At 39.7% G+C, this 25,031-nt stretch overlaps 1 protein-coding gene across 7 annotated transcripts in view; it reads right to left on the bottom strand.

Moving 5' to 3' along the window:
• Window positions 1–25,031, bottom strand: part of Exoc1 (exocyst complex component 1) — a 46,604-nt gene that overhangs the window by 13,631 nt on the left and 7,942 nt on the right. For 2 of the 7 annotated variants that reach the window (XM_052735209.1, XM_052735211.1), the window contains exons 3-12: window positions 24,073–24,203; window positions 20,293–20,452; window positions 18,743–18,763; window positions 17,050–17,237; window positions 15,800–16,027; window positions 15,521–15,653; window positions 14,131–14,240; window positions 13,350–13,403; window positions 9,803–9,952; window positions 2,599–2,704 (exon numbers count right to left, since the gene is read on the bottom strand). In XM_052735209.1, coding sequence (XP_052591169.1) covers window positions 2,599–2,704; window positions 9,803–9,952; window positions 13,350–13,403; window positions 14,131–14,240; window positions 15,521–15,653; window positions 15,800–16,027; window positions 17,050–17,237; window positions 18,743–18,763; window positions 20,293–20,452; window positions 24,073–24,203 — 1,281 coding nt within the window. The remainder of the gene's footprint in view (window positions 1–2,598; window positions 2,705–9,802; window positions 9,953–13,349; window positions 13,404–14,130; window positions 14,241–15,520; window positions 15,654–15,799; window positions 16,028–17,049; window positions 17,238–18,742; window positions 18,764–20,292; window positions 20,453–24,072; window positions 24,204–25,031) is intronic. The other 5 variants (XM_052735212.1, XM_052735214.1, XM_052735213.1 and 2 more) reach the window with 3 other exon arrangements.

Here is a 25,031-nt window from a genome sequence, read left to right as displayed (position 1 = left end):
ACACTAAGAGTAGTGGATAAGGACCTTCGTTCACTGCCGTACTTCCAGTGTTTACTTGTACAGTGGACATTTATAAATATTTCTTTAATTACTCTTCCGCCAAACCTGGAATCCAGCCTTGTATTCAACTACCCTTGGAATCAAAACTCTTACTTAGTTTAATTGAGAAACAATGATAAGATGACTTTAGATACCATTGTAAAGATTTTATAATATTAAACAGGGGCATTATAATCATGTAATTATATATACAAGGGACTAAAATCTTATGCATATTTTATAAATAACTCATTTTTAATAGTTAAGATATATGTATATATTTTATATATAGTTAAGACATATATATTTTATATATTATATGTCAAACCCAACAGCTAAAGCCCCATTATAAGCACTACCCTGTCGCCCAGTGACATGTCTGTCTTTATAGTAGGGAAGGAAAACCCAGTAAAAATAACAATTGTAAGAATAATCACTCAGTTTCCTTTGCCTCTATCTCATTAAGTACGTTTGGAGAAGAGGAATGGAAGAATCCATCAAAGTATCAATCCTAGGAGGAAAATCCTACTCCCTTGAGGATATTGAGATAAATTATTCATCAATAGGGAATAATTTATATAGAGATCTTATCGCGAAGAACAGATACCCTCTTGGCATCTTTAATCTATTTTGAATTTCTTGAAATAAGTGATGGTAAAGATAAAATGAAGTTTTCAAAAAGGAAGAGGCAGCCATTCTGATGATGCCCATTATGTCACGTTCTTCCTTTTGTAAGGGGAACTCTTATCTGCATCTTGAGAAAGGATTGCCAGAGCGAGTACAAAGCAGAACTTATATTTAAAATCATCAACTTGGAGTCACTGAAAAGCCAGCTTTCCAAATCCATAGGTTTTAACTTTAATTATAGTTACTCTTAAAATTCATTTAAACATAATCTGGATCGTTGAAAAAAATCTGTTGGGAAAAATTTCCAACCTACTCGATTCAGAATTTCTTAAGTCATGTGTTTTTAACTTGAATTTTTCTTTCAAAATGTTAACAAGTGAAATGTAGAGAGATCAACAAACTGCTGTTATTCTCTGAATTTAGTTTTTCTCTTGTATTTGATAACAAAATAACTGATAATATAATTTTCTGTGATGTATTATCACAAATTACTCTATCCATCAGTATTTAATAGATTTATCTTTTTGTTATGACACTGTTTTAAAATTATAAAAATGCATTCTAAACTTCTATTATGTAAATTAAAGATAATTTAAGAACTTAGAGTAGGAAAAGAAAAGGCTTAAGCTTTAGGATAATGTGATGATAATATAAAGATACTATTGTATTTTATTTAAGTTGTATTTTTATGTCATTTATCTTAATGTATATCCAACTTGTATTCATATACCGAAAAAAGAGATTTCTCAGCATAAAATGGCACACTAACAAGTGATGACGAATATACTTAATGAAAACATTAAACATGTAGCTGCATTAATAATATGCTCTTTGCCCAAAAAAGGCATAACATATCCACAGTGAAACATCAACAAGGATATAAACACACTGCTGTTTAAGAACAATTAGCCTTTAGGATGAGTTAGCATTTCTGTTTTCAAAAGCCTACTGTCCCAAGACAGTGTTTTACGAAGTGTAGCATATTAACAGACAATTCAAAGCACTTCAAATTCTGGACCACAGTAATCAATGTGACATCTAAGGCAGTCTTCTCTGCCCAGAAGAGCAGACGGGAGCAGGGCCAGCAATACTCAACACTGCTATCCGCTTCCTGCCATTGCTTAGGGCACAGGCTCCTTTCAACAGTCAATGCTAAACTCAGCATTCTAAAGGGACTCCACAGACACCGAGGAGTGCACAATGTAGCCCTTTAAGGCCAGGTTTGGACTTGAATAGGCACAGAACTCCATCCAAAGAGAACTCCAGAGATGGGTACATGCAAGAGCAGAACGTGGCCTCAGCACATCCTTTCTTAGCTTGATACTTTCACTGGCTAGTCTTTCAAAGAGTGAAATTTCCTTTAAGTATTAGGAAATAAAAAGCAATATGCTCCAAATAAATTGCTTTAGAAAAACAAGATACAATCACAAGGGAGATTCTGGTGACATTTCTATATACCATTGGCAAGAGAAAATAAACACTTCTAAATTCAAAGCAGCCAGTGAGAAGTAAGAAGCCAGGAATGGCTTTTAGTTCTTTCTCTGTGGAGAGCAATGACTTGCCCCCACCTGCAAACGTCTTTGGGGATCAGAAACCACACTCAGCAGTAGTGCCCTGCCTGATCCCTTCTCTACCGGCTGCACTTCAGTTTCCCACCTCTGCTTCCCTAGCATAGTGACCTCTAATCTCAGCAGGGATGCCCAACTGCTGTGGACGGATGCACCACATAATCTTAGCTTGTAAAAACATACCGACAGATAGACCTTTCTTTGAAATACACTTTCTCTGAAACACTGTAAATCAAATATATTAGCTAGACCTCTTCTTTCTTTAATTCTATCGCGTTTTCTTTCACCTTGTTTAAAAGCCTCGGGAGTTACTATTCAGTAAGATTACTTCAAAGGGAGACACTGAGCCCACGGCTAGGCTTACCAAACTTCTTGCTTTCTTTAGTGGTGCCAGTCATCTTGATCTTTGCAACTTCAAAGAAATCTTTGATTTCTCTTTCATAAAGTCGGGATAAATAATCCATGTAATTCTTAAAATAAATAGAATATGCAATTATTAGTAAACTAACAATTTTCTCCTTAATCTTTCCCTTAAATCCTTCATGCTTGTAAAACCTTAGTGTATTTCAGTGAATATAAAAAAGTTAGGCTGTTTTCTCATTGAAGAAGAAACAAAGCAGAATGAACAGGTAGCATATTGTTATAATTTATGGAAACGTCAAGTGAAACAATCAAACTTATATTTCCATGTTTACGCGTTACTTCAGTCCATTTTTAACTGTGTTCCATGTTTACGCATTACTTTGGTCCATTTTTAACTGTGTTCCATGTTTACGCGTTACTTTGGTCCATTTTTAACTGTGTCCATGTTTACACATTACTTCGGTCCATTTTTAACTGTGTTCCATGTTTATGCGTTACTTTGGTCCATTTTTAACTGTGTCCATGTTTACACATTACTTCGGTCCATTTTTAACTGTGTTCCATGTTTACGTGTTACTTCGGTCCATTTTAACTGTGGTTGGAACCACACTAGCTAGGATATGTGAGCCAGAGCAGCTGGGTTTCTCCTGCTGTACTGGAATGGCAGTACAGTGCTCTAGTGTGTGGGTGCACCATAATCCAGTCATCAGATTCCCTAACAAAGGACACTGGCTTCAGTGTTGTTAGGACAATGTCGCAGTGAGAATTCTGGCTCTTTGGGAATTTCCTAGGGGTGGATTATAGAGTTGAAGTGTATGGGACTCCTCATGAGGCTGATGCCACTTAACTTTGAAGGCCTCTGGGAATCTTTAGACTGCTCCCTCCACACTGCCATATTTCCAACAGTGCCAGTGGCAATGGAGATCTGATTTCACGGACCCTTGTCAGCCTTGGGTGTAATCCCAAAGGTTAGACTTTCATTAGTATATATACAACACAATTTTCAAAATAATTTTTCCAAAAACAGATTTGATTGAGCCTTAAATGAAAACATCTATTATTTAGCATAAAGACTTTTTTTTTTAAATGGCACCTGTCTATGCTTACATGAAATACTCTTATGTACCTGTAAGGACTCTTCAATAGTAGAGACCATGTGTTTTTCTAGGTCCTAAGTTAAATGGCATTAGAGAGTTTAGCTAAATTTAAAGAAATCCACAGTAGAATAATCATTCTCAGTTATTCTTTTAAACTTAGGACAGAATTTTAGCTTCAAGATTCTTTATCTCAAATTAATCAATCATTTTATATAGAGCAGGCTCTATAACAACAGTTGGATCAAACATACTTTAGAGTCTGCCCCTTTCCAATGTATAGACTATATCTGTAAGAGTCACTGAGCAGTTATTTCCTATGATCCTTATACTAATTCAAAAGCACATACAAATTAAAATACACCACAAAATTAATTCCTTTTAACATCTGACTTGAAATTTATTTTGTGTTTAAATACTGTGGTCCCAGGCAGCCTTTTCAATTTTGCTTTGTGCTGGCTTTAAGTTGTCTTCCAGAGATCTCTTATAGTTTCCTTCCTTCCTTCCTTCCTTCCTTCCTTCCTTCCTTCCTTCCTTCCTTCCTTCCTTCCTTCTTTCTTTCTTTCTCACAACCAGGCATATTCCTCCAATGTGAAACTAAGACTGATGACACACTGATACTCATGGTGTGGATTCTGCCTATCCACGAGTATGGGAGGGTTCTCCACAGTGAAACTATGGAATGCTTCATCAATATGCACTGATGCATGTACGAGGTCTTGCTAGTCCGTGTTGTTCCAATTTCAGTATACGTGCTGCTGAACTGGGCATTGGAGCTAAGATGGAGATATGTCTGAGGACTCTTCAAGACTGTCAGTCTCAGACTGTTACTGCAGAGGAAAGCTCAGATGTTTCTAATCACAAGTGAAGCACTTCCTATATGCACAACCCAGAAACACGGATGCAGGAGTCCTGGCAGAGAGAGCATCTAAGAGGACAGGTGACATGCCCAAAGCCCCTCTGTCTTCCCTAGGCTCTAAGTACACAAACAAAAAGTAAAGGGGTAGAGCGTTTGCCGTGGGTTCGGTCCTCAGCTCCAGAAGAAAAAAAAAAAAGTAAGGTCTAGAGTCAGCCTGAGCACAGCTGGGAGTGATGGCGAGGAATACATTCCCTCATGAATTTGGAATAGGCTTCTCCTATTCACACTACCAAGTGTGAACTGTGTACACCCACGAAGTGCTAAAGGAAACATGGGTTTGCTTGTCTATTTATTTGGGTTCTTTTGTTGCTGTTTTTATGTCATTTTTTCTTCCTTTTTAAACACAATTCCTGATTTTTCACACTATTTCAGCAACTAAATTGGCCATATAAGAGGTGTGTGTGTGTGTGTGTGTGTGTGTGTGTGTGTGTGTGTGTGCACGTATGCACTCAAACCAAAAGTCAATTTCATTGAAAAAGCTCATTAGTAGTATCATTCAAAACTACCCTCTTGTAGGAAAAAGAATACCCTCTGAGCACAGAATGAGCCATAAATCACCACTAGGATGGCGTGCATCTTATTTCTTCACTTTAAATTACATGTATGAATACTGCATAATATGTAAAGACAAGATGATAATACTCTGAGAACACAATTAGGCAAAAAGCTTATTTATTTGAACAGTCACTAGGGGCCAAAGCACTTGTTGGCATGAAACTCCTAAGAGGTATTTAATTATTTAAAATATTACTCTCCAAAAACCTCAAAAGGAAAGAATTTGAGTACTATAAATATTTTTACTTAACATATCTCCAAATCAGAATTCTGTTGTATGAAATAAAACAGAATAACATAACAGAAGAATTGCATAACACTCAAAAGACTCATTCTGAGGAGCAAAAATAATCATACCTATACTAGCAAGCTAGATCAGATGTACATAGACTCTTAAGAGGATAGACATTTCTTTTGGAAAGCATTTAAACAATTTTGTGCACTCACAGTGTTTGTGTGTTTGTATGGGGCGTGGGGTAGAGGCTGAGAGTGGGAGAGCGGGTGGAGTCAGAGAGAGCTGGGGAACCAGTGAGAGGAGCTGGTTTTCTCCTTCCAGCTGGGTCCAGGGAAGTGAAGGCGGGGTGCTGAGATGGGCAGCAGGCACCTTTACTAGCTGCACTGTCCCACCAGCCCTGAAAGGCATTTTAATTATGGTTTGAAAATACATTGTACCAGATGTATCTTCCCTTTTGAAAAATCTCAGTTTATGATGGTAAGGCCCTATTGCTGAAGACAATACTTACATATCTCATTGAACATGGTTAAGTACAGCTGGTGCCTAACTAGAGCCCTCACACCTACTGACTAGTGTGGGTGTACTGGAAGGTACTGGAAGATGCTCTGCACACTACCAGAGGAGAAAGATAAACACTAACTCAGCTACAACCCCTGCAATCTACAATGTTGACCTGCCTGCATGATATCCTGGCACAATAATGGCACAAAGGTTGTGGGAGTAACCAACAACTCTGCCTGGATTAAGGCCCACTCCAAGAGATGGAACCCATGCTGGACACTGCTTGGGTGGCCAAGAATCTGAGACCTAGATGGGCCATGGGCTTAGGGGGAAACTAAATACTATTGTTCTGCCGAAAGAATGCAGCAATTAAGACTTCTAATGACATTCTGCCTTGGAGAAGTTTCTTCTTGTAGTAGAAAAGAACTAACACAGAGACCCACACTTAGTAACATACAGAGAATGAAATGAGAACACTCATCCTAAATGGGATGTCTTCATCAAATCACTTCCCTCGGGGATCAGGAAGCTGTGCAGTAGAGGAGGAAGAAAGATTGTAAAATTGTAAGATCCAGAGATGATGGATGACTCCAACGAAACAGGGCCTTCTATAGACAACAGGACTACCACACAAATAAACTCACAAAGACTGTGGCAGCATGCACAGGGTCCACACAGGTCCAAGCCAGATGGGGTTCCAGAGCTAAAAGGGGGAAGTGGACATGAGCTCCCAACCCTAACCCAGAAACTATCTCCAAACTGACATCTGCTTGCAAAGGAAAAATTAGTTTTCTCCAGTTGAGTCTCACTGGGTATATTAACCACACTAAGGTGGGCTCCGGACCCAGGGGTAGATGGCTAATGTAAAATAAACTCAATGGCATTTGTGTAGCCCTTTTTTGTCTTATATTGCTTTGTCTGAGGGTTTTTTTTTTGTGTGTGTTTTGCTTGTGTATTATGGTTTCCAATTTTGTGCTTTTATAAGTTTGTGTGTGTGTGTGCGTTTCTTTTGTTTTTCCTTTCTTTAAAGTTCTGGGGTTTTGTTTTGTTTTTCCTGTTTGTTTTCTAAAGAGAGAAAGGAAGGGTGTGGAGTTGGATGGGTGAGGAGGTAGGAGGATCTAAGAGGAGTTTGGGAAGGGGAAATGGTGACCAGAATATACTGTGTGAAAAAACCATTCTTTTTTCTTTAACAAAAAAGAAAGAGGGTTGAGGAACAGGCCAAGTTTAAATGGTCACCACCGAGTGAAAATATTTACATATATATAAACAAAATGGCACTTAAATTCAGATGAGTTGAAAACAAGGAACTTAAGCAAACTCCATTTAATTATGTGCCTTTTCTCCAGCAAAATCGAGCCAGCTACACTAGCTATAAAACAAACAAAAAACAAAACAATAACAACAAAAACCCCAAATACAAAACCCTGAAAACTGTACTAGAGAACCAAAGGAAGAAGAAGGGTCTGATGAGAGCAGGGCAGGGTGGGGCAGGGTGGGGTTCAAAACCCAGGGTTTGCTAGCTCCCCAGGAAAGTGAAATAGGAAGGAACTGAACTAATTCAAAACCAGAAAGAAAATCACTAGGAAGAAGATGTGAGAAGAGAACTGGGAAGGGAAAAAAAGCAAGCAAAAAACCAAACCAAACCAACTAACCAACCAACCAAAAACCCCCAACAAAACAAAACAAAACAAACCAACAGTAACAATAAAACTCACCTCAGTTTAGAAACAGAAGGAGACAGATTTGACTTCAAATGGGCGAAGGTAATTCAAAGAGAAGACATATGTGGACTGACATTAAAGAATGTGCTAGACTCAACACGTGGCTAGGAACACAACCCACCTCTTGGCATCTCTACCTATCCCTCTGCCTCCCCTGAGGCACAAATTTACGGCAGCTGCTAGGAATTGCTTTTTTTATGAAAAATGTCAGTATTCTTACTCCACAAAGTCAAAACTCTGTCTCATTTAAACTCCAGGATATCTTTTACCACCCTATTATATATATAATTATTAAAACAACTTAATACATTATTTGAATATTTCATTTTTCAGCTCTCAATTCACAAAATCTTAAAAATAAAACCATTTAAATGTTTCACATTATTGAAACTGCTCTCTCAGCTGGGCCTATCCAGAATATATTACCACCTATTTATATGTCTGTGTTAGGTGGTGACAATTCTGTCTCTGTCTTTTTAAATGGACACTGTTGTCCAGTTTCTAAGGGTGATGCGTAAATGCCAGAGACTCCTGGCTTTTGCTATACTAGCTTCCTGATGGTGTTATGAAGCCCAAGGCAGACGGCATCATTCTATTCTTTAACACCCACTGCTCTTCCCTGTCCAATGTTACACACAGTAAGACCAGCCCCTTCCGATGGTCTAACATCTCCCCACCTGCCAGCCCACACAGACTCCATTCCCTAGTTCACAGTGCTGCAACCACAGTGGCCTCCTGGCATTCTCAAGAACACTGGGCACGCTCTGCTTCAGAGGCCTGTCCTGTGACAGGAAATGCTCACTGCTCACCCTTTACTTATCTCTAATCAGTGCTCCAACATCACCTCCTCATGACTAGGTCTCTCACCACTGTATCTGAAAGTGGACCCCTCTTCAAACACTGGTGTCCCCTGAATTTTCTCCAGAGCACCCACAGTACTTCCTCCATATGTATAGTTAACTCTTTTCATCTTTCTTCTCAAGATATGCACTATGACACGGCAAGTGCTTGCCTGTTTCCTTCACTGCCAAACCTCCAACACTCAACAGGGTTAACACAGAACATATGGAAGACACTGAACCAATGATTCAGACTTGTAGAGGGTGGCCACCAGTATGCGTTACTGTCCTTATGACCAGTCCTGGTGAGTTCGGATCATCCTAGCGTGTCTGCCTTTGGAGGCACTCTTTCACTTCGTGTTACCACCACCAGCTTCCTGAGTCAAGACTTCATTTCGTCTGAATTATTACACTAGATCCATAAGAAGTTTCCCCATCTTTTATTTAGGGTGTAGGTGTCAGGAATCTCATATGAAGGTTCCTATTATCATTATTAATTTTATTTGAGACAAATGTCTCACAGTGTAGTCCTAGCTGGCCTGGCACTCAGAGAAACCTGCCCTCATCGGCCTCCTGGGTGCTGGGACTAACGGGGTGAGCCACCACAGATGGCCACCTCCACTTAGTCTTTGCCTGTGCTTGAGGGGTGCTGCTTTGTACAACGCCTCATGTGGTTCATCTAAGTCCTCACTGCTCTAGAGACTGAACTCTCTCCTCTGGGCCTGCTGTCATGTGATGGGGCATATGTTCACTTCTGTCTGTACATCTTGTTCCCACACCCCTGATGCCCTTCCTCTTCTTTCTGGTTTATCTCATCCTAATATGGATTAATTAAGTCCACTGTAAGGGGCAGTGGACCCACCAGCAGCCTTGTTCGCTATTTAAAACTCAAGCCTAATATCTCCCATGAAGTCTCTCCCATGGCTCCAGGACTTCAGGTTCCCTTCTCCAAACTGCCATGTATTGTTAAATAATTTCCAGCTTGGTACTTAGGTTTTTGCTGGTGTTTAATGTAACTCTTCCCAGTCATTCTTAAAGCTCTTTAGAATTAGAGATTGGCTTGTTACACTCCAGATGCCTGGCACAGTAGAATGTTGGCTTAATAAACAGATACTTTGTTCTTTATTAAAAACAGATGTATTTATTTAAGTGTATTTTTCCTATATTCATGTCTGTGTATCATGTGCATGCCTAGTTCTTTTTATCCAATAATTGAGCACTCAGAAATTCAATTATTTTTTGCTTTGTAAAAAACATACTGGAGTATTTCAAACTTAAGGAACTAAATACACAGTCTAAGACTGCTGTAGACCCGGTGAGTAACCGACATCAGATCCATACCTTTGTTAGCCCCTCATATTTTCCATAGTCTGTGCTCTTTAGCCACTCCATCAGCTTGGCATATCGGAGCAAGTCTCTATGAAATGGATGATGATTGGGTAGAGTCAGTTCAATAGAATGCTGAGCAAGAGTTGAGCTCTGATCATGACCCTAGAGTGAGTAAATAAGTAAATAAATACGATGGGAAGTTCAAGAAAACATGGTTACAATAGAAAATTCTAGATAATAACCAAATGTAGTCAAGTAATACCAAATGAATACAGAAAAGTAAAAATCAAGTACTTACTTGTCTATTTTTATCATCCTGTGTATCCACGGAATACTACCACCATTAATATTTACAAACATGAATGGGTGGCACAGTGATAAAGCATCACTTCATCTTTCAAAAGAGTTGAGTGTATAAAGTTTGCCTCTCTATATCACTTTACAACATACTAAGCAAATAAACTTCTTGATACAGACTGTATTAAAAAAACACACTAAAGGGAAATCATCCAAAACAAACTATCCACTTTAATGAGATTTCCATGAAAACTACATTTTTTCAACAGATAAAAATGTGTAAGATATGAAATTTTAAAATTAGTAAGGACTATAGATGGTTATATCTTGGGTTTTCCATGATAATCCCTAATAACAATGTTAATTCCAATTTTTCCATTAAAGTGATGTGCTAGTCAAACTACCACATATGACTATTTTAAACCTTGACAATTTTATGTAAATAAATTAACAATAAACAGTTAGATCATGTGTCTTGACGTTTGCTTTGGAAAAATATAGATGGCTAGATTATTGGCTTATTAACCCTATTTTCTAGAAGAATTCAAGGCTCAGGGTATTAATTAACTTGCTCAGGTCACATAGTATGAAAGCCACAATTGGAATCTTGATAACCAAGTCTAACTTCTGTCTTCCTTTAAAAACATTCAAATAAAAGCATTTAAACAGAATCAAAAACTGCAACTGCTGTCTAGCTATTAGTATGTGGGGTTGAGTAAGGGTGTGTGCATCTCTCTATAAGTGTAACGCTTCAGCCTTCTGTTGGACAATCTAGCTCTTCCTCGATATTCAGTTAACATCTGTGATGGAGCTTAAAGCCAATGTCCGAGAGATGAGAAAGTTGCAAGAGCAGACTGGCCTTGAAACAGAATTTTCCAACGAGCAAGCAAAGGCCAACACAAGCCACATTTACTTGAAGTCATTTCTGTTCATTTGAGTTGCCTAGTCAGAGACAGTTTCAGTATTTTATGGAAACCATTAAATTGACAAAAACTGCTGACGCAGGGGGAGGAGCTGGATAATTAATTTCTTGGTAAAGTCACCTAAATGTATACAATAGTAGTAGAACTACAATAGTTTGATAAGCACCCTGAATGAAAGGAACTAAAGTGATTTTACTTTGAGAGATTTCTCACTTCTAATTTACATGCTTTATTATGTAGATCGTTGCTCGGTCTCCATTCTACAGTTTCACATCAGAACGGGTCTACAGAACCGCACGTGGAGAACAAAGGAGTCCACAGCCGCTACACTCGCTACACTCCAGGGTCAGGAGTGTCTCCCGGTGTCTCGTACCTATTGTGCTGATGGAGAAGAGGAGGCTCTCCTGCTTCACAATGCTCCAGGTACTGTGCACACTAATGAGCAATGGCGCATATGCTTGCATCACCCAAAATATTCTTCGCCATTAACTTTTCTCAACGACTCAAGACAAAACTATGTTTTCTACAGCTATTTACTTGATCTATTACATGCTAAGTTACATTATTTCAGGTTGAGAAAGACTTGAAATCATTAAATCTCTTCTGGAAAGTGGAAGAATTAATTATTAACAATTGTGTGGAGGGCCTTGCAGTTTACAAAGCTCTTTGTATACGTGACTATACTAAGTTTTCACAGCATTTCCATGTTACAAACACCTGAGAAACTGGCGGTTCACATATCAACTATCATTCCTTTAATTATTACTGTCAAGATAGACTGAATGCTACTGAAAGATTTAATTTTAGATAAAATGATTCCAGAAAAAGGATAGGAAATCATAAAATTGTTTAAGTTGCTTAATTCAATCAATATAAAAATTATCACATGCAAAACACTAAGTATAAAGAAATTTGTTCTTCACATGCTTAAAAACATTAAACATTTTAAAGTTTCTTTTATACATAACAATAGATTAACAACAATTACTGAATTACTGAATGCTCATTACTCAGGTTCTTTTTATATATAAATCTGAATCCTTACACTAATCTTATAATATATTCTCATCTAAGAAAATGGCAAATCTATAATTAACATAATTCACAGGGTATTCAAATTAAGAAACATAAAAACTTGGTGAGCCACAAAATTTTACCAGCACATATATATTATATACTATAATTTTTGTTTTTGAAACAGGGTCTCACTGTGCAGTCTTGACTAGCCTGGAACTCTCTATGTAGACCAGGCTGGCCTCAAACTCATAGAAATCTGCCTGTATCTGCTTCCCAAGTTCTGGGATTAAAAGTGTGTACCACCACATTCAGCTAGATACTGGAATTTAATAAAAGGTAACATGGCACACCTCACTAGAGCCAAACACTCGTCTAAGTGAAGTAGATACTTTTATTATCTCTGCTATTAAATAAGGCAAGTAAGATGGGTGATGGCAGAGGCGTACCATCATATGCTAGTCAAAACCTCCCAGCTACTGTGTCCCTTTGTCTGCAATGGAAATCTCCATGTTCTTTAGTCCTTTGGCTAGTGACCTGATGACTAAGTTCAACACAGAGACACTCTCTTGTACTTGAGACATCCTTTTCCACCTTCGGCAACACATCACAGGCTGTTGCAACGTTCTGTTTTTTAACATGCATCACTTCCATGTTAACAGTACACATTAGATTTTCAGAAATGGGAAGCATTCATTTTAAACAGAGCCATTAGTTTACAAGGCAAAGAAGCAAACAGAATGAATACTACACATTATAGCCAATAATTAAGATGCAAAAAGACTGTTCGTTGATTGACATTTGTGATGCCATCTACACATGTGGATAACATCACTGCCAACAGCATTAGAAATAATAAGCTAAGAAAAGGGGAGTTTCCTATGTGACTTCTCAGGTCCAGTGAAATGTTGAGGGAGTCTGCCCCATTTCCCCCTCCCATGTTTAGTGAGGTGGTCTTCCTTTATGTTTGCACAGCACCGCCATCACAGCTGCCATCCCCAAGTCTATCTGTCTGATTCCCTTCCCTAGACTTTGAGCTTCTCTCAGACAGAAAGAGAAGCAATGTCTGAGATGCACCTCAACCACCAACAAGCAATTACTGAAAAACCAAGGAGATGAGAAACGGCGGAGAAAGGCAAGCAGAATGAGGTTAAATGCCTTTTTGGCAAAATGGGATATTTTAAAACTGTTACAAATATAGTTAACGGGTAGCTTAAATCAGTAAGTTAAGCTGTAAGCATAAAAATTCTGCTGCTAACTTTAGCAAACTTTATATATACATGAGAAACAAAACAGAGAAGCTGGAGCCAGTTTTATGTACTCACAGGAACCGAAAGAAAGTAGGACCTGCTATAGAGCTGAAGGAGGGCCTGAGTAAACTAGTCGGGAACAAAATAGAATACAATTGTTTTAGAATACTGTAAAGAGAAGCCAGTATTTCCAGAGAGTACATATTGATTATTGAGATTTCTCCTTATTTTTTCTGTTCAATATGTCTAATAAAGTAAAGACAAAAGAACCCCAAAGAACCTAAGTATATTAACTATTAAAATATCTTCTGCTCAAATCACTGTAAGGTGCCCTTGGCATTATTAAAATATTGTTGCTATGCCATTAATTATAATAACTCTTTCCATAAAAAAAGATGCAAGTTTGTAACACGGAGACTGAATCACGACATTCACAGTTGACCTAATTGTTTTCTTACATGTACACAATGTATTTGACACACAGAACCTATGAAACATTGAAAATAATAAGTCAGGTCTAATTCTCACCTCTAAACACTGAAAAACACAAGCAGCTCAACAATTAACACACACCTGCCAATTGTATATGTAATTCATGAATGTAGCTATCTTTTTGATTCCTAGAATCAGCTTTAGCTAAAAAGAACTTGACATCTGTGTAAAGGGTTATCCAAAGTCCAAAGTACTTCCATGAGGCACTATGCACAGATTTCAAAATCTTAAAATCATAGAAATGTACGAAGGACTATATTATAGCCCCAAATGAATACATTAAAAATTGTTGTGGGAATTTAGGTTTAGGGCAACATATAAATGACCTATGGAAACATGTCAGTTAATAATAAATTAAAATTACCTGTTGAACAAAAACATTGTTGAGATGACTGGCCAGTCTCCGGGCAAAGTGCTCCCTCAAGTCACTGAAACGCTGCTGCTGCTGCTTGACGGCCAGGAGCATGTCGTGGCCTGCATCAGAACAACAGTCCCTCACTGACTCAGTAAGGGCAAAGATTCCCTCCATGTTTAACAAGAAATGCCATGGCAGTGTGCATGTGGAGGTCAGAGGACAATTTTGTGGAGTCCATTCTCAGCCTTCACCTTTAGTAAGTTCCAATGATCCATCTCGGGTCGCCAAGTTGTGCAGCAAATACCTTTTCTTGATGGACCGACCACTTGCTGGCCTTCCCTCCATGCTCAGTGAATTAATTTTCTTCCCCGATTCCCCAAGGCACCCAAAGCCCTAGGCGTGTTAGGCAAATAGTCTCCCACTGAGATGCGGCTCAAATCTCTACTACTCTAATGACACCCACACTTAAGTCTTAAAGAATCCAAATCTTTAGTGGCTTTTTTACTTGGTTTATAATTTTTTAAAAAGATTTATTTATTTATTATGTATACAGTATTCTGCAGGCATGTGTGCCTGTGTACCAGAAGAGGGCACCAGATCTCATTATAGATGGTTGTGTGCCCCTATGTGTTGCTGGGAATTGAACTCAGGACCTCTGGAAGAGCAGTCAGTGCTCCTACCCGCTGACCCATCTCTCCAGCCCCCAATTTAAAAAATTTAAGGAAAAAAAATAACGTAATACACTGTTTCTTCTTCAGTATCATGTGGCAACCACTAGAAATATGAATTTCAGGACTTCAGCCCAGATTTACTGAATGTGGAGATATGCCCAGTAATGTTTTAATAAGTCCTCTAACTGATCTGAACACACATTCAAGTTTTAGAACCACGGCCTAGAAGAACCGTATCTTCTCTGACATGTGTTAATGGTACTTGTGCTTGCTTCTAATAAGAAAGATCCAAAGATCGTGGTAGGGCAGCGAGATGGATCTGCAGGTAAAGGTGCTCGCCACACAAACCAGGTGACCTGTCAACCTCCAGAACACATGGAAAGGTAGAAGAGGAGAAATGAATCTACGAAGATGTCCTCTGACCTCAGTATAAATAAAGTTACATTTTTAAATAAGATTACAATCAGAATACAGCATGGTGGTGCCTGTCTGCACTCTCAACACCTGGGAAGCAGGGTGATTGTGGGTTTGAGACCAGCCTAGGCTATGTAGTGAGATGTTAAGCCCAAACTAAACAAAATAAAAACTAGATAATCATAATAGTACATTTGTGAAGGTAAAGATGTTAGAGTCAATGATGGCCAACTAGAAGGAACCGAAATGAAAAAGTTCTTAGTGTTACCAGGTCTCAGTTCTCGGTCAGGTTCTATCACGGCTGTTGAACACACCTGGTCGAAGAGCGACATTCATGCATTGCAGAAGGGCATCGGCAGCATTGGTGCAGGCCTCAATGCCTCTGGAAGAAGCAAGGTCTCCTTCCTGAAGAGCCTTTATGTGACCTTTGGCCAAGTCCATGTGGTTCTGGAATACATTCAAACACACCACTTGCACGTGTAATTGTGGGCTAGGCAATCCTATCACCCAGTCGGTAATTCCTTGAAATCCCGAGCCCACAAGGTCTATAAATGAGTTTTACACACTTGGCGGGTACTCTAGGAAATGCTCACCACGAGGAACTCTATCTCAGACAGGAGCTTCACATTATTCGTGTTGCTGAGATGAATCAGGTGGTTGCTTTCAGAGATCTGGTCCATCTGCTCTTTTACACTCTGAAGCATTTCCTCATAACTGCTCAGTTTCAGTTCGATCTGATCCACCTCCTTTAGGGCCTCATCCAGCAACTGCATCAGGATATTCACTTGCTTTTCTGAGGCCATGATGGACTGAATGTTAGCCTACCAAGTGAAAAGAAAATATTCCGCCCGTGCTCTTTAAATGTGGAAAAGAAGCAGAAAGGGGAAACATACCCACTCTCTTTGCATCTAGTCAATCAGCTTCCACCCACCTTCTACACAGTACTTTGAGAAGGCTTACTTGCCTCTGTATTAAGATTTGAGACCATGCCTCAGAAACTGTGCAGGGAAATCAGAGGGTTCTGTTCTAAAGCCCTTTAGTGGCCAGACCTAGACCCTTTTCCCTTCTCACCATACTGACTCGGCTCCCCTTGGTACATGATTCACTTATTTCACCTGCATTTCTCTTATTCTGATTCGTACTTATTGTTTTGTTTTGTTTTTTACAAACAATGAAAATGCTATTCTTTGGTAATGAACTGGTATCTGCTTGTCGACTTTTTTCTTCTACCATTGCGTATTAAGAACATTCTAAAATCTAAAACCTTAGACAAATGTCTTCACTGGAAATGGTTTTTATCATGTGCGTGCATGCGTACATGTGATGTGTGAATACACATTTGCATGTGTGTAAATGAGCGTGAACACCAAATGTAGGATGTCTTAATTGCTCTCCCCCTTATTACTGAGACAGGTCTCTTACCTGAACCCAGCGCTCCCTGATCTGTCTAGTCAGCCTGCCCCAGGGACCCCTTATCTCTGACTCACGAGCGTCGGGACTACAGAGGAACTACTATGCACTCCAAGTATTTACTTGGGTTCTGGGGATCTGAACTCTGGTCCTCAAGCTTGTGTGCCAAGTGTGTTAGCTACTGACCCATCTCCTTAGCACCTGGCTCTATCTTATGAACAAGAACAGTGAGCTGGGTGACAGCAGTAACCATGCTGGAAAAGCTGAAGTGTGGGGCAGAAAACACAAGCAGCACCCCCAGCCTTTGCAATCTGGTGTGCACCCCCATCCACAGTTCACGGGGAGTGCAATCCGGTGTGCACCCCTCACTCACAGCTCACGGGGAGTGCAATCCAGTGTGCACCCCCATCCACAGCTCCCGAGGAGTTCTTACCCCGTCCAGCACTTGCAGCTCTCTGGACAACTTCTCTGCAAAGGCCTCAGCATTAGAGATGGCACACTCGCAGCCTTCCATCATTATTTCAATGTCCTGCTCTTCTCTTGCGTTTAATTCTTGGTACTCATCTACTGCTTCCTCGTCCCCTCCTGTTACACTCTGATTTTCGCCACTTGGAACAGATTCTTAAAGCAGGCAAAAATGTAAGGGAAGAAAGTCGTCAAAAAATAGGAAGAACTGTAACATGGCGGCACTTAAGGTGACAGCTAGTTAAGACTGATTATAAGCACAGGACACATTTAGTGGTTGAAGGGTAGAAAAGAATGATTCAGAATATATGAAGAAAAGTCTCAAACCTTATTTTCATACAGAATCACAATGTTATTGAAATGGGGTCCTACGAGCAAAAGAAAGCATGCAGTCTAGTATGCTCGCTGACTTACAGGTGTTAAAACGGGCTCTAGTCAAAATCTCCCAAAACACAACTCCACTAAAATAGAGAGCATGAAGAAGTGAACCTAATTTCTCTTTTCCCTACCAGAGATGGCTGTTGCTCTAACAAAACAGTAATGATGAACTATAAACATAGAAAACAGCTCTTTCCTTTCTTTCTGGGTAGCATTTCCTCTTGTTTTTGTTATTTTCATCTTACTTTATTACACACACACACACACACACACACACACACACACACACACACACTTTTCAAATAACTTTTAATTGAAGTGAGAGGCATGTGCACTATCCACAAGAAACTGTGAATACTGAAAATATTGACTGCATCTTTTATTTTTGTTATTGTTTAAAAACCTCACATGCATAGATAAAATGATGAACTATAGAAATTTCCTTAGTAACTCCAATGAAAGAACATGGTGATTTGAAATTATAAAACTGTACATAGTTTCAATGCTTCCAAACAAATATCAAGAGCTCAAGTCTAAAGTGCTTTCTAGATCAACATCTTGCTTCCCTTCGGGGAAAGGAACACATATTGTGTGTGAGCATTTTGTACAAAGTCTGAGTTTGATAGAGATGAAAAACCACTGTAGCCTGAACTCTAGCTCTAAAGAAAGCTATGGATAGGCTGATTGGGACATGAACTAAACCACAAAGTCTGGATGCTCTTCTAGTGTTTGTTATTTTACATGAAAATGAATACTTTCACTTAGCATGGTTTGAAATCTATTTATTTGTCTCAGAACAAACACCTGCTAATTCCAAGTGAGACAGTATTGATTCTGAAGAAGAGAGTAAGTTAGGCAGATTTAGTTACATCGTGGGGGAGGATATTAAAATTTCTGGTACATGCAATTTAGAGATTATACTATAAAAGTGTTTCTTGAGAGGCATTGCCATGTTGTCTTTTCAATGAGGCCATTTCGTTCATCATGGAAATGCATAACTATCAGATGTGACTCCTTATTAACCACTAGAGGGCAGGGACTATGTAAATCATTCATCTACCACAGTGCCTTACACTAAGATTTCAAATAAACAAGTGTTATAAGTCATCACAACTACTTTCGTAGTATTTTCTTCTCCTGAAACAGTCCTTTGGAATAGTACTATACTTCCATTACTCTATGGATTTTGTAATAAATTTATCATTGTACAACTCCAATAGTATACAACAGAGGCAAGTAATGCATACACATGGAACAGAGTAAGAAGAAAAGGTGTTACGCACCTTCTGTAACTTTAGGCAGTTCTGGAGAGTAAAAGGTACGAGGAAAGCAGAGGAAAGTAAGCAAAGAATATTAGCTGGGTAGAAAAGCACAGATTTAAAACTTTTAACTACTACCCATACTGCTTGCATTTGAACTTCATGCTGAACTTGGGTGCTCAGGGCAACATCAACACCAACACCAACCGCAGTGGGCAGATCCCTAAGAAGTTTAACTTCCATGCTTGTTTTTCTTATTACCAGATTTCCTCTCAGTCTTTCAGAGACAGTACTGACTAGTCCCTGAAGACGGGGAACGAAACCACTTCCTGGGGGTTGTTTTCAGTCAGTTGTGACTCATGCATTAGTGTAGTTACTGTCACTCAGGGCCCACGGCTCTGCCAGGACCCCCTCCCTCACAGAGGGTTAGTCACAACACCGTTTCAAAGAGTAGAATGGGGCAAGAACAGCACAGGAGATGGCAGGCAGGCAGGCAAGCAGGCAAAGGTTCAGGGGACGACTATTTAAAGAGCGAGCTGCAAGTTAAATGACGAAAAAGAAAAGGCTAAAAACAAGACCTTCCCTCTCTGTCTCTAAACCCCAACGCTCAATTGTCATTATTAAAAACTACAGAAGTTGCTGCGGCTGCTGCATGAACAGGTACAATAGTACCGACCTACTTAAGTGATTATTAGCTCCTCAAATGAAGTGGTCATGAGGTCCGTAGGCAGACACTATCATCACCTCTACTTTAAAAATAAAGGAAACTGACAGAATTTCAAGTCAGGCAGTGTAACGCCAGGGGTAGGTTCCTCGTGACTATGTCTACTGCTAGGCATGGAAGTACTGCTGTGGGGACATTCATCCCACAGCTGTTTAAAGTAAGAAAGGGCAGGAACTTAATAAACAAACAATGGTATAGCCAGACAACAGAAAACTAGGATGCTAATAAAGGTTTGGACTAAAAATTTAGTAGCATAATAAATGTTTGTGCCGAATTCACTATAGGAAAGGAAAATGTCAGGAAACATAAGTGTAAATTTCCCTATTTAAAGAAAATTAAGTATTCATAGAAAAAAAGCCTAGAAGAATTTATGCCAAAATTTTAACAGTAGTTGTCTCTAAGGAATATATTTATAAGTGAATATTTTTTAGGTATTGAGATGGAATCCCGTGTCCCTGCACATGGCAGGCAGGAGCTCTAGCAATGAGCTGCATCTCTATCCAACAGTGTTTATTTTTAGACAGGGTCTCACTAAGTTGCCCAAGAGCCTCACTCTGGAGCTAAGGCAGGTCCTGAACTCATAATCCTTCTGCCTTAACTTCCCAAGTAGCTGGGATTACTGGCCTGTGCCACCAAGCCCACGTTTATGAGTGATTTTACTTTTTAAATTTAATATATCAATATCCTATAATGCATACACATAGTATCTTCAATAAGAAAAATTACTTTGAAATTTTTTATGACATATTATGAAGTAAATCCAGTACTCCAATTACTTTAAATAATGCCAAATTATATATCCATTCAGGGCAACACTTGACCACGAATACAAATCTTCATTTACGTTTACCTTCCAGGAGCTGGGGGCTGACGCTGACAAAATCGATTTTCTTGCGGAGATAGCGCTGATTCAGCTTCCAAATACATGAGATGAACGCGTTCTTTTCAGCGGTGCTGCTGGCAACCCACCTGTAGATTTTCTCAAAGTGTAAATCAAATTCAGGGCTTTCCTAGAACAAAAAGAAGTAGAGATAGGTTGATTCTCATCCTATCACTTCTCATTGTTACCCTATAACCGACTTACAAATTAAGAATGGAAGCTGTTCTTGGGGGCAAAAAAAAGACCACTAACAATATCATGTAAGTGGTTAGGGATGCAGCTGAGTGGTAGAACACTTGCCTCATGTCCAAGGGCCTGGCTTCAATGACTACACGCACATCAACTAATGTCTTGAAGTGCTTAGAGAATTTAATTTATAGCAAAAACTGGACAAGCAACGGCATCCCCCAGTGGACACTTTCTCCCTGTGCCCTTAAAGTCTAGGGGTGAAAGGAAAGGCTGTGTACACTTAAGGACTTTGTGCTCAGTTTCCCTGCAAGAACATGACAATGTGTATAGCTTCAATATGGCTCTCCTTTTCTCTCTTTAAGTTGCTTATGAAGTTTTGGTTACATAATTTGACAGTGTGTTATTATTCATAGCTGTGGTTTGATACTAACTCCCTATTAAAGACTATACATAATTAAAACATGAGAAAAAATTTAATCTAAACCCTTGTGTACTTTCTAAGAACAAGTGAGAAACAAGAGCTGCACTTACTGTTGTTTTTAAAATGCAGAATTATCGTAAGCATCTCAAAAGGCAAAAATGCCAGTGAACCTTAAAGTTGTTTTAGGAAACTGAGGTAATGTGAACCACATTATGCCTTCGATAAATCTGTTAGATCAGTGCTTTGTCTACTTCTCTGTTGCTGTGATAAGACAATGACCAAACCAACTTGGGGAGAAAGGGGTTTATTTCATCTTATACTTCCAGGAAACCGTCCGTTATGGAGGAAAGTCAGGACAGGAACCATGAAAAAAAGCTGCTTACTGGCCTGCTCCCAAGCTCCCATTTAGCTACCTTTAATATACCTCCAAGGAACCTGCCCAGGGTTGGCACCACCCACAGTGGGCTGGGCCTCCCACATCAATCAACCATCAAGAAAATGCCACATAGATATGCCTATAGGCCACTTTGACGGAGCCTTTTCCTCAGTTGAAGTTCCTTCCTTCCAGGGACTCTAGTTTATATCAGGTTGAGAATAACTAACCAGTACAACCATTATGTAGCAACAGTTCTTTCTTGACAACAGGACTCCTTGACCCTTATGTGGAAATGCAATCATATGAATGTGTACTGTTGTTCATTTCCAAAGAATTAAAACACAGACTCACATGCACTACAGTATAGGACAGAAACATATTCCAACATATTAATGTTCTATAGGGTATGAAGATAATTTTATTCATCACAGCATTATTTAGGGGTAACAAAATGTCAATAGACCTTCAAGGCAAGAAAAGTTAGATGTAACTAGTGCTTTGAAGAATGGGGTATTTTAAGGAACAAGACTTGACTTTTAGCATGATAATCATCTAACAGTAGGATAAAATTAGTAATTAGTTCAACTTACATACAGAGTTTAAGCATCCAAAAACCTGAAAAGCTGAGCTGGTCAGATGGCTCAGCAGGCACAGGCTGCCAAGCCTACCAACCTACGTGGGCACCCCCAACACACACACACACACACACATACACACGAATGCACGCACGCACGCGTGCGAATAAATGTAATAAACTAATTTTCATTGAAAACTTGTGTTTATGATTCAAAGTAATTACTTTACTACTTACAAACATATCTAAGAGTACTGGCAACTAACATGAACTTGATGGAAATGATCACTTCCCTGGGAATACTTCCCATACGCCAGTAATGAGGCTGAGTGCTGCAGTAGCAGCATCTGCACAAATCAATGTATGACACTGAATGGCTACTGCCAGGCTAAGTCTAAAAACTTCATATTCATATCCACATATAGTAAACACACACCAAGGTGCCTACATAAAATGAAACATCAACAACAAAACCCCACTAAGCAAGCCAACAGAGAGGAGTCTGCTGAGGAAGTACTGGGCAGTGTGGGTGAACACCCCAAGCAACAGGGTCATGGAGGGAAGGCAGCAGACGGAGGAAGACTATGGTAGGGTGTATTTCTGAAATGCTGCCAACGCATTTCCTCTTAAAACTTTCCAACAGGGTGCTTCCTCTCCGCCCGCACCCCCCCCCCCCCCTGTGTTAGAAAGTATTTACCGAAGCTAAAAAACAAAACAAAAAGACTTTTCTTTCCAAATACTCCTAACTCTTCTTCCCCCCACATTTGTCAAACCGCTTTCTACATTTTCCTAAAACCTGGGTGCTTTTTAGAAATAAAGCAAAAGTCTAGTTCAATAAAATATGTAAAGAAGAGGTCTCTCTCTCCTCTCCCTTCCCCCCTACTCCTCTCCTCCTTCCCGTCCTCTCCTCTGTGTGTATGTGGGTCATTTAGGAGTAATGGACACATATCGGCAAGGATCTCCTAAAATTACTTTTGCTTCGCACTGATTCAATTACCATTCGTTTTATTCAGCTCTTTAATGCCTAGATTCATGCTACAGTAGAAGTAAAACCAGAGTTTCAGCCAGGCATGGCTGTGCATGCCTGTCATCCCAACAAGCACAAGAGCAGGAGTTTAGAGATGGCCTCGGCTACCACAGTAAGCTTGAGGCCACCATGGGTTGCATGAGACCCTGCCCAAAGTAACAAACAAAACCCTGGAGTTTATCTTACAAGGTCAATGTACAAGTGTCTTTGCCATTTCCCCTTTTGGACCCAGTCACCTCGAGGTTTATTCCAAAGGGCTTTTTATACAACACCAAAGGGTGAGACAAAAGATCTTACAAGATCAAAGCACACTGTACAGCCAAGTGCAGACCCTTCCAAAGACCTGGTAACCACGCCCGTGGTCAAATCATCCCATTATGCAGCCCTGCTGGGTAAAGCAAGCCCAGATTCTCTGACCCTGAGTAAGGTCTCACTAGGAAGTCTCTGTGGGTCTCCACACCAGTCTGACAGTTACATCAGTGCAAGCCTTGGTCTGAGAGGCATCAGGAGCACAGTGGGTGTGCCCTTTAATGTGACTACTGAACTAGTCTATGTCCTTGAAGCTTGAGCACACTCAAACATGGCATAAAATTTATATCCTTAAAACTTCACTTAATCACCTCAAAAGAAGGTGTGTAGGCCCTATCACCCCTTTATTTGAGTCACAAATGTCACGTGTTCAGACTGGCTGCCTCACGGTGAGTCTTCATCCTACTGAGGAGGATTAACGAAGGAAGGCTCTCTTTATGCAATCATACATGCTTTGAGTCAGATCTTACCAAAACGATGAATAGTTTTTAGACAGTTAACTCACACAACAGATTACTTTAAAGTCCACACTAATTTACAGAATTTTCTACTGAGCATATTTAATTTAAAAAAGAAACACACAGTATTAAGGCAGTTTTGTCCTAGTTTATTTATGTAGCTTGAACACCACTGTAAGTGAAGTTTTAACGAAGTAAAACCTGAACCATGCATGCATCTGTAGTTATTTAACACTGGGGGTGAAGAGGTTAATGTATTTCAGACCAACACGTGGCAGGCCTACAGCGACAGGACAAGTTTAGAGCATCTCAGGGCACACACACACACATATATATATATATCAATCCATGACCGACACTTTGTGAACACAAGTCCAAGGACTACGGAAAACGTACTTTGATGGCATCTTTGGCATCTACCACAGCAAGGTCTCGAAGGGCCCAGGCGATCTGCCTTTTGTAGAAATCCCCCTTATCAGATTTCTTGACTTTGACCACCTTCACCTGCACGGGGCGTTCAGTTGTCACTGTTGAACAAAATACACAAGACTGTTAGCACTTTAGCCATCTGCTCATTCTTCATTCCCTCACTGTACGTGACCTTCCGGTCCTGATGCGGTGACAGTAAAGTAAGTCAATGTTCTGTAATAAGTCACTGGAGGACTCCATGGAATCCTAAGGGAAGCACCTAAATCAGACCAGAGGATGGAAGGCAGACAGATGCTAGAGAGGTAAATCTTCAGTCCTGTTTTAAAGGGCTCGGGGGGAGAGGGGGGGAATCTATGACTGACATGTGTAAGTGCAGAGTCCTGAGGGAGCCTAACGCCATCACAAAACCACAGTACGTAATTCAACACAGGCAGTACAGTGTATGTAAGAGAAGGTGGATGGAAATGAAGTTACCACAAATGGGTGCCCAGCTCTTCAGGGCTCCATCTCAAGTACTCAGGGATGCTAGTAGAGAAATAGCATGCTCTAGTTTCTAACTTCAATACATGACTCTGGCAACAGAATGGAGTCTGGATTTGGAAAGAATGCCGACACATTTGAAAAGCAAATGGTTTTCCAAACAGCAACAACAAGGGACAAACAACAACAACCCCCCCCCCCCCCCCCGGAATAATCTCTTAAAATCTTCCATATCAAAAGGACTAAAGCAATGGTTCTCAACCTGGGGGTCCAACACCCTGTCACAGGGGTTGCATATCAGATATCCTGCATATCAGATATTTACATTATGACTTACAACAGCAACAAAATCACAGTTATGAAGTACCTATGAAATAATTTTATGGTTGGAGTCACCACAACACAAGGAATTGTATTAAAGGGTTGCAGCATTAGGAAGGTTGAGA

The sequence above is a fragment of the Peromyscus californicus genome, unplaced genomic scaffold, assembly GCF_007827085.1.
Source record: "Peromyscus californicus insignis strain IS unplaced genomic scaffold, ASM782708v3 Scaffold_13__1_contigs__length_99412109, whole genome shotgun sequence".
Lineage (NCBI taxonomy): Eukaryota > Metazoa > Chordata > Mammalia > Rodentia > Cricetidae > Peromyscus > Peromyscus californicus.
This window is presented reverse-complemented; position numbering and strand designations above follow the sequence as displayed.